Genomic DNA, 15,074 nt, shown 5'->3' with positions numbered 1-15,074 from the left:
TTAGGGGTCTGTATTTATTCTGGCTTCAACACACAACACAGTGCTTTGTGCCAGTCCAGAGCTTATTCCAGGGAATGCTAATGCCCTGCCAGAGGCCAGCAATGCTCAGAAATCCACAGAACTTCAGCCCATCTTTCATCCCCTCATTACCCTCCTTCCCATCCCAGCTTTTTCAGCTGAAGACTTTGGGGACTAAATCTGTGACACAGCCCAGCAGGTGCCCTGCAAGACTTGCTTCACAGGGATAAGGGGGTCCAACAGCTACAGATCAAAGCCCACAGAAGAAACAGACAAATTTAAGTCATGAGGCAGAGGGGCAGCAAAGCAGCAGTCAGCAGCTAAAATCCTGTCTGGACCCTCCTGATGGTTCTGGGTTAAACCTGCAGTTTAAAACAGTTTCTTTCCCTGTCACCTCCAACAACGAGCTATTCCCCAGCTAAAATCATCACTCACTGCTTCATGGCCTGCCATAAGTTCCTTCCCCAAAACCTCAAAGCTCTTCATGCACCATCACATCAGGCAGGATGCAGGCTGGGGAGGGAGGCAGGGAAAGCCATTTTGAAATTAAATGTTAAGGGAGAGAAACTTACTTTGCGACATTTGCCTTGATGGGGGATCCAGAGATCGGCCTGTTTGAAAAGCATCTGGGCTAAATTCCTGCACCACTTCCCCAGCAACTTGCACTGCTGCTGCTCTCCAAAAATGAGAGAGCAAGGAGGGAGAGAGAGCAAGACTGTGCAGAGCCCAGCGCTGCAGAGAGTGAGACAGAAGCAGCAGAGTGAAGCACCAGTGTGCTGATTAATTCAGCCTGTTTCCAGTCACGCTGCAGATCCAGCAAGGAGGCGGTGGGTGGGGGTGGGGGATGAGGGACAGAAACGGGGGGGAAATGCAGAGAGAGAAGAAAGTTTGCCCAGGATAGCACCAGATGTCTGTAAGAATGGTTCATTCATCAGAGGGAGCTGATGCAGTCAGAATGCCTGGGATCCCTGCCTGCAGAGCTGCATATGCCTGCACAGTAAGGGCTGGTGCTGACAGAGAGGGGTCTGTGGAAAAGCAGATGGCAAATCAGGTAGGACAAAGTGGTATAAAATGTACCCCAGGGGAAGAAACACCTGAGCAGGCAAGGAAAAAGACTAGAGTGATACCGAATGAATACTAACTGCCCACAGATGAGTCCACAGCTTTGGATTCAAAAATATAAGCATTTGGTATTCAAACAAGTTGAGACAGTTACAGGTCCAGTCTGAAGTGTTCCCTCCCCCTTCCCTTGTTGTTAGATGATGCAGAAAAAGCCCCTCTCAGCATCCAATATTCATACATCCTGAGCCACACAATCTCAACTAAAAGGTGCATGTAAATTCTTCACAGCCTTCCTGGGGCTCCCTGTTTACCCGGACAAGGCACACAGAGGGCAAAGGACTAGCATAGATAGGGAAGGGCTGGGTAGAACAACAGGTAATGGAATAAAAAGGTGAAGACGGAAAGAGCCTTCCCTCTCATTCTCATCTTTGACAGGAATGCTTCCTCCTCTTTGTTGGAGGGATGCACCTGTGTAAGTGAGTTTTTATATAGCTCTTACTTCAGTGCTGTCCTAATTCTGTCTGGGGCTTCCCAGTTCTGTAGGGCAATCACTAAAAAAACAACTCCTTTCATTCCACACAGAAAGCAGTAAAGAACTGGCCCAGCCAAGCAACACGCCAATAGTTCACCAAGGATTCCAGCTGGCCAGTACCAAATAGAACAGGCACTGCAAAGGCTGCCAGTCTCAGAATATCCTGCAGCTCTGAAGACCACGGACAGGTGTCACAACTCACCTACCCTCCCTGGACAAGCTCTTGACTTCCTTTCCATCCCTGAGATCCAAATGCCTCAAGGCACAGCCCTTATTCTGTGTTTAAAGCCACAAGTGCAGAGATGAAGGTAAACCCAAGGCAGGGTCTAGTTATCACCTGTGTGTTGGCACCAAGTCACACATTGCTGTGTAACCTTACAAAGCTCTTGGAGCCAAAGCTGAAGCAAAGCAGACACTTGGTACTTATTTAATATAACTTCGGGAGAAAGCAGGGGGAGAAAGAGGCAAGACATCCCTCATCCTTCTGCAGGGCATTTCGTTTCCTAGACAACAATGTTAAACTGCAGAGAGGAACAAAATGTCCTAATGGCAAATTTTTATCTTCCTTCCTCTTTTCCTGCTAGGAAAGTACTCACCTACTCACTTGAACACAAATGAAAAAGGAGAGAAAAAAAGAAAGGATCAACAACAACAAGATGGGGTAAGAGTAGAAAAACCCTCACACAACACACATGTGACACCCCTCCTTTCTCACAGTGCCTCTTGATCTGTTTCCCATGGCTTTGCACCTCCTGGAGACTTGAATGAAAGTGAATCAATCCACTTGCCTGTGACACTGCAATACCAGGAAAAACCCTTGTGCCTCATGCATCCCAACACAGTTTCTCCTACCTCAAAACCTCCAGCTTTGGTCATGAAAACAAATGGAAACAGAAATTGACTCTTCACGTTTACCTCACTGCTGAGAGACCTCGATCAAAGTGTTCTGTGCAGGGCAGTGGTTTGTACTATGTAGTTTCCTTCGTATCAACTGGTATCAGAAACTGCATCTGGATATGCATTTGTGCATTAAATAATGCCATGAAAGAGCAAAAACTGAAAACCTGTGATCTGAAGATAAAACCAGGATTTGCAGTAGAAGGCTGAGTATAAAAGCAGGGACTGACCTATTCAAAAACTGCAGCGCGGATGAGACGCCTGCGGAAAAAGGATCAGTTTGTCAAAAAGCCCTTGGGAAAAGAGCTGAGGTTTTAGAGAGCAGCAGGGAATAAAAACAGAGATGCAGTCACTGGCAGGATGAGAAGAGGCAAAGAACTTGGGCTACTTTTCAGTCCAAAGGTAGGACTGCAGCTCTTTTTAAGCAACCTGGAACAAGGACCAAGAGTGCTGGAGCTGGAGGGATGTGGGGCACAGCACAGGCTCCTGAACACACTGCCAGCTCTGGCCAGGAGCACAGTGCTGTATCCAGGCTGCAGCAATTACACTGGGATAATACAGCTCAGTTGTTATTGGTAACTGTGCAAGGCATGATGTCAATAATTTTTAATAGTTGTGTTGCTGCAAACACAGCCTACATCTAATGCAATACCAGCTCAGGAGCCTCCCTGCCCTGTGGCCATCAGTGCAGCTCTCTGTGCCCAGATATGCTGAGTGGTCTTGGAGCAGAAATTCTGGCACCTTTCACAAGGATCAAATCCACTGCAGAAACACACAGAAAATTAAAAAGTCAGGAGAAGAGGAGAAAGAACAAGATACCAGCACATTTAATTTGAGAAGGTTTTGGCACTGCTCCTAAAATACTCTCTGCCTTTCTCTGCAGTGTCTGGCTTCTGGCACAAACTGGAAGGCAGCCTACATTACACCTGACAGACAGATCCTCAGCCATCTCTGACAACAGAACTCATTAGCTGACTGGGGCCAGAGGACAAGTCTCTCATCTGAGTGACAGATGCCTGTGCTGCAGCAGTGCTCTGAGCTCGTCTCCTGCTCCAGGAATGCTAACTCTTCATCACACACATATATTAGAGCAAAGAGATTGCTTGCAACCACATTTGGGACTGATGTTTCCACTTGGGTTCATTTTATATTTAGCATTTTAAAATAAACTTAGCGCATCAAATTTACTACTGAGGTTACAAAAAAGGTTAATTTGTTCCCTTATCAGAATATATCTGTCCAAGTTCTTCAGTTTGGAAAGGAAGATGGATTCTGCCTTAAAGGAGACGAAACCAGGATCTGCAGTACTGAATTAAAAAAAAGGAGCAAATTCCTTAACCCCAAATGATACAGAGAATCACTAAATGGTTTGGGTTGGAAGGCAACTTAAAGATCATCTAGTTCCAAACCCCTGCCATGGGGGTGCTGACAAAACAAGTTGTAAAAGCAGCAGGATGTACCTGTGGGGTTTTAAAATTCCTGTTGAAAACAGTGTGGTGATCTCTTGACTTCACTTTAAAGTCCGACTCAGAGAAGAGGGAGAAAAAACTTCAGGAAGTCAGGAGAGAAGGTTAGGACTTGAGAAAAACACAATTCCCCCTGTAATCTTGTCAGGACACTGTCCAATAGGCCTTTCAAAGGTCCATTACAACACTGCCCACGCTGCTGCCTGTCCAGCAATTTGATATGCTCTTCCTGCATTGTACAGTGGAGAATGTCAAAAGGGAAAGACAGAGATGAACCAAAAACAGTGACCTACATTGACAGGGTCCCTGCTACCTGAAGGGAAGTTCTGGCCAGGTGGGGGTTGGTCTCTTCTCCCAGGCACTCAGCAATAGGACAAGGGGGCACGATGGGCTCAAGCTCTGCCAGGGGAAATTGAAGTTGGAGATCAGAAACAAATTCTTTGCAGAGAGAGTGCTCAGGCATTGGAATGGGCTGCCCAGAGAGGAGGTGGATTCCCCATCCCTGGAGGTTTTTCAACTGAGCTTGGCCATGGCACTGAGTGCCATGATCTGGTAAAGGGACTGGAGTTGGACCAAGGGTTGGACTTGATGATCTCGGAGGTCTTTTCCAACCCAATCCATTCTATGATTCTGTGATTCTATGCCCTGCTCTCTTTGGAGCCCTCAGATCCTGCACAGAACACACCCCTGCACAGAGTGGGAATTGCGTCATCTCTTAAAATGATCAATACCAGATCAGCCTCTGATGTCATTAACAAGAGAATAATTAGATAATCATCCTCATTGGAATGTTACCTCCGTAGTAATACAGCAATTTGATATAAAACAACATAGTTCAAACACATCCTCTGAGCACAGCAGCACCAAGAGGTTTGGGCAGCAGTGAGCCCAGGCCTCCCTGGTCCTGCACAGCTCAGAACAGAAACCCAGCAAAAAAAGTGAGTAGGCAAGTGCCAGAGCTGATGTGGAAAACTGACCTTTAGAAGTCATTCACACAGCTGTAGTACCTTTTAGAGCTGATCTGAGTGTAGGTGATTCCCTAGCAGGTACTGTGCACTAATGAACAAAACCACTCCTTGCTGCTGGAAGTGCAAACAAAACAGCAAGGAAGGGATGCAGAAGGAAACAGAGACAGCCAACAGACAAAAGCTCACGGTGTGGTGGGGAGAGGGACACCAAAGAGAAAAGCCAAGGATGTTCTCCCAGCAGAGCCAGCTGAGACCCCAAGTTATCATCAGAAAAACTGGACTCAGATGATTTTATTGCCTTGGTTTATTTCAAGAATCTTCTCAGCGAATTCAGCCCCTCAAATAAGGCAGAGTTGAGTGTCCTGAGGAAGGGAGCCCTACCTTAGAGCTGAAGAAAGACAGCAGGAGTGACAGTGCACACCTCTCCTGTGCTGTTCCACTGTGGTGCCTCAGTCCCAGCCTGCAAAGGATTTCCCTCCTGGTATGAGCAGGCACATCCCCAGGGATGTGAAGGTGACAGAACTCTCAAGTTTGACACTAAGCATGGATTACACCATCCAATAACAATGCCAAATGCTGAGTCTTGGCCCAAAATAATGAAAGACAATTGAAAGGACTCAACATTTGAGCGTGACCCTTATCAGGAAACCCACCTGACACTTCTCCTTGAGGTCCATGGCTATGCAGTTCTGTAAGCATGTCCAGCAGAAGGGGATTGCTCCTCAGGGGAGAATGTCTCCTAAGTAGAGATGAGCTTGGCTACATTTACCAGATCACCATCTGTGGAACAGAAGGGGAAGCAGCCAGTCAGTCTCCCACATCGCTTCCTTTGGGATAAGAAAGTGATGAAATTCACAGGATTCAAATTACAGGACTGGTGTTAAAAGAAGGAAAACTGGGGAGCTGAAAATGCTTCCAATAGTACAACAACCCACCCCATACTCAGAACTGACCTCACTATCTTAAGTCTCCCCAAAAACTGGCATCAGTAGCTGAATTAAGCACAGAGTAAGAGTATTATTGCAGCACTGACAGGCTTTTGGGCAAGCCTCCAAAATAGGCTGACAGAGCGCTGGATTCCACCAGGTGTTGGAGCTTTCTGTCACCCAGGGCTATTTGTCTTATCTACCAGGAGCTTTGTCCAGCTAATCTCCAATGGAGCAGCAGGAATGATTCTCCCATTTGCTGAACACATCCAGCCTTTGACAGGACTGTGCTGCTGGGCTGAGCCCAGACCTGACCACCAGGGACAAGGCCAGAAGTCCCCAAAATAACCCCAAATGATCAGAGATCTAGGCCTTTTCTCTTTTTAGCAAAACTGGGACTCTAACAGATTTGAGGTAGGAAGCTGCTCTTGAACTTCTTGTAGCTCATCTTCCCCTTTATCTCCCATAGCACAAATTTGTTCTCCTTCCACATACACAAAATGCTTTTTCTGGTCAAAACAAACTCTGTGTGTGCATTGCTACAGAGGATTCTCTCACAAATTCTTACATATCAGGCATTGGAATGGGCTGCCCAGAGAGGGGGTGGATTCCCCATCCCTGGAGGTTTTTAAACTGAGATTGGCCGTGGCACTGAGTGCCATGATCTGGTAAAGGGACTGGAGTTGGACCAAGGGTTGGACTTGGTGATCTCAGAGGTCTTTTCCAACCCAATCCATTCCATGATTCTATATAAACACAATGAGGGATTATAAGATTATGCTGTGATTGTCTTGGGAAAGTCTTTTTGTTGGTTAGTAACTCCTGGTTCTATTTTTAATATCATACACAAACTCAGGCCTTGGACACAAACTTCTCCTAAATCCAAACAAATAAGGAAGCAGCTAGATATGCAAATCAGCCCAAACCACCCACACATCTCCCAGATACAACAGGATAGGCCTTTGCCAGATGGGATTTATTACTGAGTTAAGAAACAATCAAATCCAATAGAATAGAAGAAAATTCTTCCTTTTATTCAGCGCTGGGAACATGGGGGATAACTCCACCAAAGACATGTTCAACCAGACTTTTGTGTTTCCAGGTTTACATACTTAGTTACAACTGAAAACCAAAGTTAAGCAGGATATTTTGGGTAACTTAACAGATCTAGTGGGCTGCTCTTACCTCTGCAGCTTTATATTTCCTTTTAACAAAACAATGTTACAGCTTCAAGCCTCAACCTAGATAAGTTTTCTGATTTATTTCTTACATTTTAGCCTTTAATCTAAACAAGGTTTTGGTTTATTTCTTAAATTCAGCTTTACAGCTACAGGGTTAAATTCCTCTTTGTCTAAAGCTCTGCATGGTTAAGATAATTGACAAACTTGGGTACAAGATAAAATTAAAAATTAATATAAAATATAAAGTTAGTACAGGTCTGATTAAAAATTAGTAAAGATCATTATGATTTTATGGAGAAGGGATAAAATGCATTTTCTTGAGGGGTCCCTGAATCACTACCCTGGTCTGTACCACACTGCCTTCTTCAAAGGAGGATTCTGCAGATCCCACCCCCGTGGCAGTCACAGCACTGCTATTCACAATGCCACACCATTTCAAGCAAAAGAAAAGACATCCAAAGCTTACTCAGAAAGCCACTCTCCCACTCTGCAGTGCCAGATTTTGGAATTTCCTCTCCTGCAGGCAAGTCCTGCACCTGTATCACAGGCAGCAGCAGATATCCAGTGTTCTGAGTGCTGGTTATCACAGACCTGCCTGCAGTGCCACAACCAGCACCTGCAAGGGCCGTTTTTGGGCTGCCAGGCCTGCTGGCACGAGCCACCAGTCTGGTCTCTGCCCTGTCTTTCTGTTCTGTGACCCTTTCAATGTGCACACACCGAGAGAATGAACTTATTTGCAGTCACTTCATATCCCTGCCAGGCCAATTAGCAACTGCAAAGAGGATCAGACAAAGTTACTGGAGTGAAGCTCACAAAGATCTTCCAGCAAAGGGTTGGGAGTGGGAAGGAGGAAAACATAATTCTGTGTGTTTGCACACAGCAGCTGAGAGCCTCAGCATCCTGCCTTTAACTTGAGAATGACTTCAGTGTAAGGGAAGGAAAGGCGAGATGATTTTAAGGAAAAAACGGTCACTAACAATAAAAGGGCTAAGAAATAAATCCATGGTTCTTCTTTTTGTTCCCCTCCACAGAATCACAGACTATTCTGAGTTGGAAGGGACCCACAAGGATCACTGAGTCCAACTCTCAAGTCAATGGCCCACACAGGGGATTGAACCCATGACCTTGGAATTATGACAACCAAGTTTTAACCAACTGAGCTGATCTCAACAGATATTAGCAGAACTACTCAAGACTTATGCACTGTGCTCTCATTCATTCAAACAAAGCTAATTCCCAGTATTTCTTTCTGGATCTCTGGACTGCAAAAGCACAGTTATCCAGGAGACTAGTGGGTAACTGGGAAGCCAAAGTCACAAAAGGAGAACAAGAAAAAACACCCTGAACTGTTTGTGCTCACCCTGTGGAGCCCAGATCCTCAGCAGGGGTGGCTGGAGGGCCGGGGGCTGTGCAGGGGGGCTCTGAGCAGGAGGCAGCATTTCTGCACTGCTCTCAGTGACATTCTAGTTCAGGCAGCAAACTGAAATGTGATCCTGAATGCAAAACACGCCATTCCTTACAGTTCAAGGCACATCATCCGCATGCTTGGGAACACCACCCTGAAGTCCTTCAGAGCTGGGAAGCAGGAAACACAACAAGGGTGTTAAAAAGAGGAAAGCTTGGTTGGAATGAGTGAATATTCCCTATTTAGATAAATTCAAGAACTGTTACAATGGACAATATAATAAGAGCTTGTGAAAATAATCAGTGGTGCATGCAGCACTGCTTCATCATCAGACATGCCCAGGGCTCAGACTCTACAAGGTCATAGAATCATAGAATGGATTGGGTTGGAAAAGACCTCCGAGATCATCAAGTCCAACCCTTGGTCCAACTCCAGTCCCTTTACCAGATCATGGCACTCAGTGCCACGGCCAATCTCAGCTGAAAAACCTCCAGGGATGGGGAATCCACCCCCTCTCTGGGCAGACCATTCCAATGCCTGAGCACTCTCTCTGCAAAGAAGTTTTTTCTGATCTCCAACTTCAATTTCCCCTGGCAGAGCTTGAGCCCATCGTGCCCCCTTGTCCTATTGCTGAGTGCCTGGGAGAAGAGACCAACCCCCACCTGGCCAGAACTTCCCTTCAGGGAGTTCCAGACAGTGCTGAGGTCACCTCTGAGCCTCCTCTTCTCCAGGCTAAACACCCCCAGCTCCCTCAGCCTCTCCCCACAGCACTTGTGCTCCAGTCCCTTCTCCAGCCTCGTTGCTCTTCTCTGGCCCCGCTCCAGCCCCTCAATCTCTTTCCTGAACTGGTCCTTGTGTGCTGCCTCCCCACACTCCTCTGTTTCAAGGACTCCTGCAATTCCCACCTCCAGACGTGTCTCTCCATCATCCCTACCCTGCTGCAGGGACTCGCCACACTCTGGACCCATCCTGGGAGTTTTGTGCACCACTATTCCACACTGGAATATCTGCCCCCCTCTGCCCTCCCTGTTCTTATCTCTCTCCTGTCTGCCCAGGCAATTAGTCACGTCGACATGTTACACTCGGCAGGACAGAAATGAAGTGGGGCTGCTTTGCTGGAACATGTCAGAAGGCGTCAAGTATTCAGACAATCAGAGATGCCTCAAGCTGTGGTTGCTCTAATCAGACACCACAGACTCCCAGTGCAGCCAGTTTAACCCCTCCACTTTCCCAGCACACTCCATCCTCCTCAGGATTTTCATGCCTGGAGCAGTTTGGGAAACCTGGATGTGGTGTTCAGGTGTCATCACGTTGCATTCAGCCTGAGAAACATTTCCAAGCCATTGGGTAAGAGTGAAACCAAGCACAGGGTTCACCAAACCAACCAAGGTACAAATCCCTTCCAGCCAGGCAACCGTCTGCAAGTCCTGTGTGCCAAACCCAGCAGTGTGAGCCCACAGCTGTGGGGAGAGGTGTGCAACCCACCTCAGAATATCTCCATTTTATAAGAATTAATGAGTTCAGTGCCTGGCTTCCCATGTGTATCTCATACCCAGACATTTTCAAATCAGAAAATACATTCCCATCCCCATAAAATCTTTTTTATTTGGAAATGTCCTGAGTAACTCTCATAGCTTGATCTGAGTATCAACAAATGTTTGAAACATCCCTCTGAACAGCAGAAACAGAACTTTACAACAATCCAGTCACCCTTTTCTTTATCTAATCACCTTCTGAATATCACTGTCTTGCACAGGTAGGGTATTTATACAGGTAAAAAAATTATGCTTCAGGTTCTCCTTTGGAATCCAAGGATTTCAAACCACAATAACTCAACCAAACCTCACAACATCAGTATGAGGCATCAGTGTGGAAATTTAATATGAAATTATATGGCATGATATATTACTTACAGACCTTACAAAACAACTAGCAAACAGAAAGATCAGATAATAATAGAACCTATAGACACTTGGAAAGAAAATGTGTTTCAGAAGCTGTTGTCTTCGGGGAGAAAAATAAATCAACCTAATGATACTGTTTTCCCTAAAGTGTTCAATCACTGATGCTTTCATGTTATTTACTGAAAATGCCCAACACAGATTAGTCTATGAAAAATGATGGGGAGTGTGAACATTTCTAGCTGCCAAAAGTGAATTCCTCAAGAACAGAAGCCTGATCTGTCACCGAGAATAGAAACACGGGGGAACAGATAATAACCAAAAAAAGCAGCTGCCTTGGAGAAAATGGCTTTGATTCGAGCTGATTGTTTTGATACCAGCAGAACCATTTGGAGTCCTACTCATGAGCAGCTGATCTCTGCCTGATCATTTGCAACACGGGTACATTTGCTGATAAATGGGCTTTCAAAGGTGCATCAAGTGATCCTGCCAATTGCTTTGAGACCCACTGAGAGTGCAGAGGAATTACAGCAAGGGAGTTGGCAGCCACACTTCTTGGCTTCAGTGTGTGCATGTGAAAAAAAACTTGTCAAAATTTGGGCCAGCTAAACATTCTCTGCCTCAATAACCCCAGACTGCAGACAGGGACATGCATATCTTACTTCAGAGGGAGACTGTGAAATACATTTATTAGTATCTGCAAAGTGAGACCTTCTGAAGTTGTGTAGTATATGTGCTAAGTATTATCAACTCAGCAGCAGCCAAGGAGCTCATTTGAGCCTGGCTGGGAAGAATCAGGAGTTGATTTCACAGTCTGTGCCTCCCTTCCTAAATGACAAGATTCAGAGAGAGATCTATTGTACATGGAATCAGGAATAGGATTAAACTTGAACTTAAAAGTTTGTCTTTAACTGACAAGTGTGCCTTTTGGAGGTGAAATTACTTCTTCTTTAAACCTTACTTGCTGAGACCATTCCAGCAAAAAATATCTCTGACTTCTTCCTTCTTTCTCCAGCACATTCAGGTCTTGCACACTGGACTGTCTCAAAAGACAGTCGTGGCTTAAAATGAAACCAGAGCAACAAAGAGGAAGAAGGAGAGCAGGGAACGACTTTGGAACTCTTAAATAAACCCTTCAGTTTACTTGCAAGACTAAGATTGGTAAAACAAGATGTTCCACAATTGCAAGAATGCTTTTATTTTTGTTTTAATTTTGTTCCGGTGAGCTGAGAAGCAACTGATCAAAAGAAATGTGATCAAAAGAATGATCAGACTAGTTTAGTCTACCTTACTGTTTGCACAGGGGCTGATACTGTTTCAAATTAAGGTATTGTAAATTAGAAAAATATTTGCTGTGTTCATATTTCCTTACTTGGTTAAAAAGAGAAAAGAGTGTTTGGGAATTAAAGGATTGCTTTATTTTTATTGCTTCAGGTACTGCCTGACACAGAAAGACACAGCAGGTAAAGAGTTTGGATCAAAGTGAAAAATGCAACAAAAGCCACAATTCTGAAAGGTGTAGGAGCCCCTCCAGCTCCCACAGAAGGATGAGACATCATCTGTGTTGTGGCACCATGTCTTGAATGACAACCAGCAAATTTTACAGCAAATCCATGAAAGAACTCACTGCAAAAGTGACAGCTGTCATTCATCATCATGGTTATTACAGGAACCAGGATTGTATAACTACCTCCATTTAAAAAGGAATAATCCTGAAACACCAGAAAACCACAAAAAGGCAGTGGCCTAAAATAAAATAAAAAATCTTGTGCTGTATTTATAGGACTCTAACACATTAATTTTTGCTGATACACACTGAGTCACAGATAAAAGTGCTGCTTTTTCTCTCAATTCCAGTTTATAAATAAGGGTGTTAAATGCACAGTTTATAGTTAACCTAGGAAAAAAACCAAAACATTCTTACACCAGTGTTTGCCACTTGGAGACACTCAACAAACAACACACCATGGGAAGGTGTTTTCTGTGAGTTCCCCAGAGCAGGCCCAGCCCCTGAGATCAAGCTCATACATTCATTCAAAGCACAGCACAGCCCTGCTGTAGAAAAGACACTGAGCAGTTCAGCAGATCGTGTATTTTGTTATTCCTACAACAAGCTCCATGAAAGTTTTATGATGAACAAGTGTAGGATGAGAAGGCTGGAGAAGAGGAGGCTCAGAGGTGACCTCAGTACTGTCTGGAACTGCCTGAAGGGCAGTTCCAGCCAGGTGGGGGTTGGTCTCTTCTCCCAGGCACTCAGCAATAGGACAAGGGGGCACGATGGGCTCAAGCTCTGCCAGGGGAAATTGAAGTTGGAGATCAGAAACAAATTCTTTGCAGAGAGAGTGCTCAGGCATTGGAATGGGCTGCCCAGAGAGGGGGTGGATTCCCCATCCCTGGAGGTTTTTAAACTGAGCTTGGCCGTGGCACTGAGTGCCATGATCTGGTAAAGGGACTGGAGTTGGACCAAGGGTTGGACTTGATGATCTCGGAGGTCTTTTTCAACCCAATCCGTTCTAAACACCCCCAGCTCCCTCAGCCTCTCCCCATAGGATATAAACCCTCCCAACCCACCTCTCCCCCAGGGCTGTGCTTGTGTCTTGCTCTGTGAGTGTTTGGGTAGACTGGGAGATCTCAGACACAGAGAGATGTAAACAGAGCTCTAACATGAAGGTTAGAGGATGAAGGTTTGTTTTCTTGCTTCCAATTGAGTAGCAATATTGATTTGTTTTGTGACTGAGGCTGAAAGCACTAATATCTTAATCCTCTCATCAGGTAAAAAAAATGTTGGCAAGGTGTTTATTTAAAAGGTCATGGTTAAGAATATTATGTAAATTTTTATATGCTTGAGTAAAAGATAGGAAAGGAATATACACCACTCCTCTAAAGAGCAAAATATATGTTGCACAAACCCAGCATGGTGTAGCTATTTTTATGTGTGCCTACAGCAAGCAAGCCTCTTGGAAAGCAAATTTAGTTTGCTTGCTAGGTTGTTCAAATTTTGCTGTATCTGAGCAAGCCCTGTATTTAATGCAGTACAGCAGCTGTTGAGTAACAGTTTGTTTATACAGAAACCTGCATTTCTAAGCAACCTTAAGTGTTTCACAGAGCTCATGTACTACTATACATTGAACCTCACTGTGCATGAGTTGTCTGTTCAACCAGGAGCTTTTACAATTGCTGGGGGAAATAACAGGATTTTAGACACGTGTGCCTCAGTAGCTTCCTTTTCTCAGAAAATGTGAAAATATCTACTGCTTGGCAGCTGCCCCCTCAGGAAGGTGGTTGGGTTCTTGTGCTCTCTGCTGCTATCTTGGTAACTTTTTAGATTGATAAGACAAACCTGAAACTCTTCTGTGGCATAAAATTTCCTGAGAGTCTGAAATGTGTAACTAAAACACTACCCACTCCTGCCTGTGGGTTTTCCCTTCCTCTCTACCTCTGTCCTGGGTGGGCAGGATCATCCAGGATTAAATCCAAGGATTTTTAACTGGGATTCGCAAAGCTTTTCCTTATCAATAATGGCCATTATTATGTTGATAGGAGAAAGACCTCAGGACTACCAGGGCAATCATAGCTTTTGGAAGCAGAACAGGTGAGGGACAAACGTGCCACGAACTTCTGCCGCCCACAACACTGCCCTGAGTGAAACAAAACCACACACACCCCGCCGAGCCGGGGCTGCTCTCCCTGCTGTCTGTGGGGGTTCTGGGCAATCCCCGTGGCTCTGGCCGGGACTGGGGCACACACCGACCCTGCCTGCGGGGGATGGAGCTGCAGCTCTGGCCGGGACTGGGGCACACACCGACCCTGCCTGCGGGGCAATCCCTGCAGCTCTGGCCGGGACTGGGGCACACACCGACCCTGCCTTAGGGGGCAATCCCCGTGGCTCTGGCCGGGACTGGGGCACACACCGACCCTGCCTGCGGGGCAATCCCTGCAGCTCTGGCCGGGATGGGGGCACACACCGACCCTGCCTTAGGGGGCAATCCCCGTGGCTCTGGCCGGGATGGGGGCACACACCGACCCTGCCTGCGGGGGATGGAGCTGCCTCGGCCCCAGCACGGCCCGGACCCCCCGGCCAGGCCTAACCGTGCCCTCGGGGGATGCTCCGAGCTAGACCCTGTCCCGCAGAGGCGGGATAAGCCCCTCCGTCGATCTGAGCCGCCAACACGTGTCTGCAGCGTCTTTTTAGTGTCTTTTTTTCATCTCCTCTCCTTCCTAAGCCGCTGGGTAACGCTCTGGCGCGGTGCGGGTAATGGGGCTGCGGGACCTCCGCTGGCTCCGCCTCGGGCCTGCCCCGGCACGGCAGCCGTGGGGGCCCCGCAGGCCGCGCTCCCGGCGGGCCCGGCCCGGCCCGTTCCTGCCCCGCGCCCGGCCCGTACTCACCCGCGGGGCCGCTCGCCCGCCGCGCCGCCGGCGCCGCCATCACGGTCACTGGCAGGCGGGACGCCCCGGCGCAGGGGGAACCCGCGGGGGCGCTTCGGGGCGGCCGCAACAAGCGCGAGTCTGATTGGTGGGAGGCCGCGCGGCCGCCCGCATGTCGCGCACTGATTGGCTGTGGCGCGGTGGCGCGCGAAGCCGAGCGCCCGCCAGCCCTTGGCGGCAGGTCGGGGCGAGCCGTGAGGGGAGCGGAGCGCGGGCGGGCCGGGCGGCAGCGCTGAGTGAGGGGCGGCGGGCGGAGCGCTGGGCACGGGGAGAGCCGCACGCCGAGGCTGCCC

General features: G+C 47.2%; 1 protein-coding gene across 5 annotated transcripts in view; it reads right to left on the bottom strand.

Moving 5' to 3' along the window:
• TMEM94 (transmembrane protein 94) overlaps nt 1-14,828 on the bottom strand; it is a 53,421-nt gene extending 38,593 nt beyond the window's left edge. For 2 of the 5 annotated variants that reach the window (XM_071573780.1, XM_071573784.1), the window contains exon 1: nt 591-669. In XM_071573780.1, coding sequence (XP_071429881.1) covers nt 591-644 — 54 coding nt within the window. In that variant the 5' untranslated portion in view covers nt 645-669. Of the gene's footprint in view, nt 1-590; nt 670-5,596; nt 5,724-8,410; nt 8,539-8,570; nt 8,626-14,742 lie in introns of those variants that run through there. The other 3 variants (XM_071573782.1, XM_071573781.1, XM_071573783.1) reach the window with 3 other exon arrangements.
• Between the last annotated feature and the right edge of the window lie 246 nt (nt 14,829-15,074).

Source organism: Pithys albifrons, chromosome 19 (genome assembly GCF_047495875.1).
Source record: "Pithys albifrons albifrons isolate INPA30051 chromosome 19, PitAlb_v1, whole genome shotgun sequence".
In the NCBI taxonomy this organism is placed as follows: domain Eukaryota; kingdom Metazoa; phylum Chordata; class Aves; order Passeriformes; family Thamnophilidae; genus Pithys; species Pithys albifrons.
The sequence above is the reverse complement of the archived record's forward strand: the minus strand, read 5'-3'. Positions and strand labels throughout refer to the sequence as shown.